General features: G+C 35.5%; 1 protein-coding gene across 1 annotated transcript in view; it reads right to left on the bottom strand.

Moving 5' to 3' along the window:
- Window positions 1-435: 435 nt before the first annotated feature.
- The window catches only part of LOC107716505 (zinc finger protein SNAI2-like), a 4,888-nt gene continuing 2,353 nt past the window's right edge, over window positions 436-2,970 (bottom strand). The window contains exons 2-3 of the mRNA XM_016522983.1: window positions 2,177-2,767; window positions 436-774 (exon numbers count right to left, since the gene is read on the bottom strand). Coding sequence (XP_016378469.1) covers window positions 593-774; window positions 2,177-2,767 — 773 coding nt within the window. The 3' untranslated portion in view covers window positions 436-592. The remainder of the gene's footprint in view (window positions 775-2,176; window positions 2,768-2,970) is intronic.

Below are 2,970 nucleotides of genomic sequence, written 5' to 3'. Positions count from 1 at the left end.
ATGGTGCCATTATGGCATGTAGCTGGCCTCCATCCACCTGCCAATAAACATATATATATATATATATATACAAAGCTTTTTTCCATGCACAATTACAAATGTAGGTTTTATTTAGCATCAAATAATTTTCCTCTCCACAGCTGCCCTGAATATAGACATATTAATTAATACTGTGTGAGCTGGGATGCAGGATAGGCCTTAATGGTATGTGAAGTCAAAAGTTCAACAATCTGTCCTACTCATAATGAGCAGGCATAGAAGCACACAGAAGTCGTTTCAAACTTATTTCATCTGTTGATATTATACTAAACAGGACACATTATTAGAAAAATATTATTTTATTGTTTGCTTTGAAATTTCTCCATTACAAAACCATAACCTGAAAAATCATCACATCTACCATTATAACAGCTAGAAACTTTGTAAAGTCACACGCAATGTACAACATATTGTGCTTTATAATTTGTTCAATTAATTCAAAGAGTATACAGTATATCAGTCAATATACCAGACTCTTGAGTTGTGTGAGGCACATTGATTTGATAAACTTTGGCACTATAACTTACCCTGACTACCTACAACCTAGTACATATTAGGACATGGGGCAGCACCCGGCCTCTTCATGCTTTGTCAGGAGTGATATTCTGGAGAAGGTTTTAAAGCAGCTTCTGCACTGGTATTTCTTGATCTCAGAGTGGGTTTGTAAATGTGCCCGGAGATTTGAGCGGTCAGCGAATGCACGACTGCAGTGAGGGCAGGAGAATGGCTTTTCACCTAAAATAATTAAATGATTTGAGTTAGGTCTTATTCTCATTTTAAATCCATTTTCAAAATACAATGTGTCATTTTCAAACTTCTTTTAGCAGTAGTTCACCCAAAATTAAATTGTTATTTACACTGTTTAAATTATTTATCTGAGTTGTAAATAAAACATTCCTGCAGTACGTTTTACAAGAAAAATAATATTTGTCTTTCTATTAAATTAATTCAAGACTTAATTGATTCTAACTTAATTCAATGTATTGCTTGCCATTTCTTTGTAATTATTTATGAAATATCTTAGCAAGTTAGAGTGAAAATAGTTTCAAAGTAAATCCTACACCTTTTTTTTCAGTGTGCTTACCCTCATGTCATTCCAGCCCTGTATTATATTCTTTCTTCCAGGAGAAACAGTAGGTGAGACAGAATGTCCTTGCTTCTGTTTTCCATACAGGAAAGTGGATGATGATTTAAATGACTAAGCTCCAAAAAGTAAAGAAAGCACCACAAAAGTATCATAAAATGGTCCATACAACTTGTGCACTATATTGCAAGTCTTCTGAAACAATACAATAGCTTTGCGTGAGAAAGAGACTGAACTTATTAACATTCCCCTAAACTGTTAATATCAATATCATTTGCGGTCACATATTTGCCATGACATGATGTGAAAAACAATGGCATTTTGATGTCGCCTAATTTTTTTTTTTTGGGTGAACTAACCCTTTAAATAGACAGTCCACCCAAAAATGAATATCCAAACCTTGATAACTTTTCTTATACAGAACACAAAATAAGATATTTTGAAGAAAGTTGGCAACCAAATATTTTTGGTTCCCATTGACTTTCATTATATTGACAAAAAAGAAAGAAGAAAGAAAGAGGGGGGAAGTAGAGAAAAGAAAAGAAAAAAGTTAATGGGAACCGAAACTGTTTAGTTATCAACATTACTTAAAATATCTCATTTTGTGTTCAGCAGTATGCATACAGATTTAGAATGACATGAGGGTGAGTAAATTATGACAATCTTCATTTTTGGGTGGACTATCGCTTTATGTTTTGGTCTGTTCATTGCATAAAGCCATCATATAACATCATAAGACTTGTAATATCATATGTTGTATAGACTCATTATTTTTACATTATATAGACTCATTTACATTATAATATTACATTATATTTAGCTTTTTGAATCAATGTTTTCTTCGTATGAAAAGTAGCACTGACATCCTGCCTAACTTCTCATTTCATGTTTCACAGAAGTATAAAATATGATTCAATGACATGAGGGTGAATAAACAAAAAGACAGATTTTTTCATTTTTAAGTGACATATTCCTTTAAGAATACATTTTACAGCTTTCCAATGCAGTAAATACAAAATTGTCCCTAAAATTGTACATAGACTCCGAACGTACCTGTGTGTGTGCGAATGTGTCCCTGAAGTAGCCAGGGCCTAGAAAAAGCCTTTCCACACAGTTTACACACACATGGCAGCGTGTGTGTCCGAATGTGCATCTTTAGTGCCCCTAGACTCACATACCCCTTGTCACAATACTTGCAGCTAAAGTACTTTTGGCATTGCCACTGACAGTGAATTTGCCTCTGGTTGGCCAGAGTAGATAAGGTCAAGGAAGCTTTCTGGCAGTCAAAGCACTCGTCACTGTTGCCAGTGGTGCTCAGTCCTAAAGGCAACACAGGGATATTGTCTTGTAGGTCTCTCTGGGAAATCTGAAAGGACTGTGGTTTTGTACACTCCAGCATTGGGAGCGCAGGCTGCATGTCTCGAAGGGGACTGGACGTTACAGGTCGGGGGTAAGTGATACCCAGAAATGTGCCATCCATGGACAGGCTTGGGGGCTGTGGAGGCACATAGATCCCTGAATTGATGGGGTTCATCTGCAGAGTGGGGCTCAATGCTGAGTTCCCAAGACATGGTGCAGGAAACAGAGTCACATGGGGATGCAGTATTTTGAGTTTGGAGCTTGAGGATTCAATATGAATCACTTCTGTGGAGATATGTAATGCACATGATCAGGTCAAATGGTGTGACATTATTATAAAGTGAATTCATGGATATCAACATTTAAATAAATAGCTAAATAAATTATTGCCAATAATTATCCCATTATTTCATGCTGACTGTCATTTAACACAATATATAATATTATGCTTCTGAAACACTTGAAAGGTGTTTAATTTATATATATTT

This window comes from Sinocyclocheilus rhinocerous, unplaced genomic scaffold (genome assembly GCF_001515625.1).
Source record: "Sinocyclocheilus rhinocerous isolate Xijiao unplaced genomic scaffold, SAMN03320098_v1.1 scaffold1411, whole genome shotgun sequence".
Classification (NCBI taxonomy): Eukaryota; Metazoa; Chordata; class Actinopteri; order Cypriniformes; family Cyprinidae; genus Sinocyclocheilus; species Sinocyclocheilus rhinocerous.
This window is presented reverse-complemented; position numbering and strand designations above follow the sequence as displayed.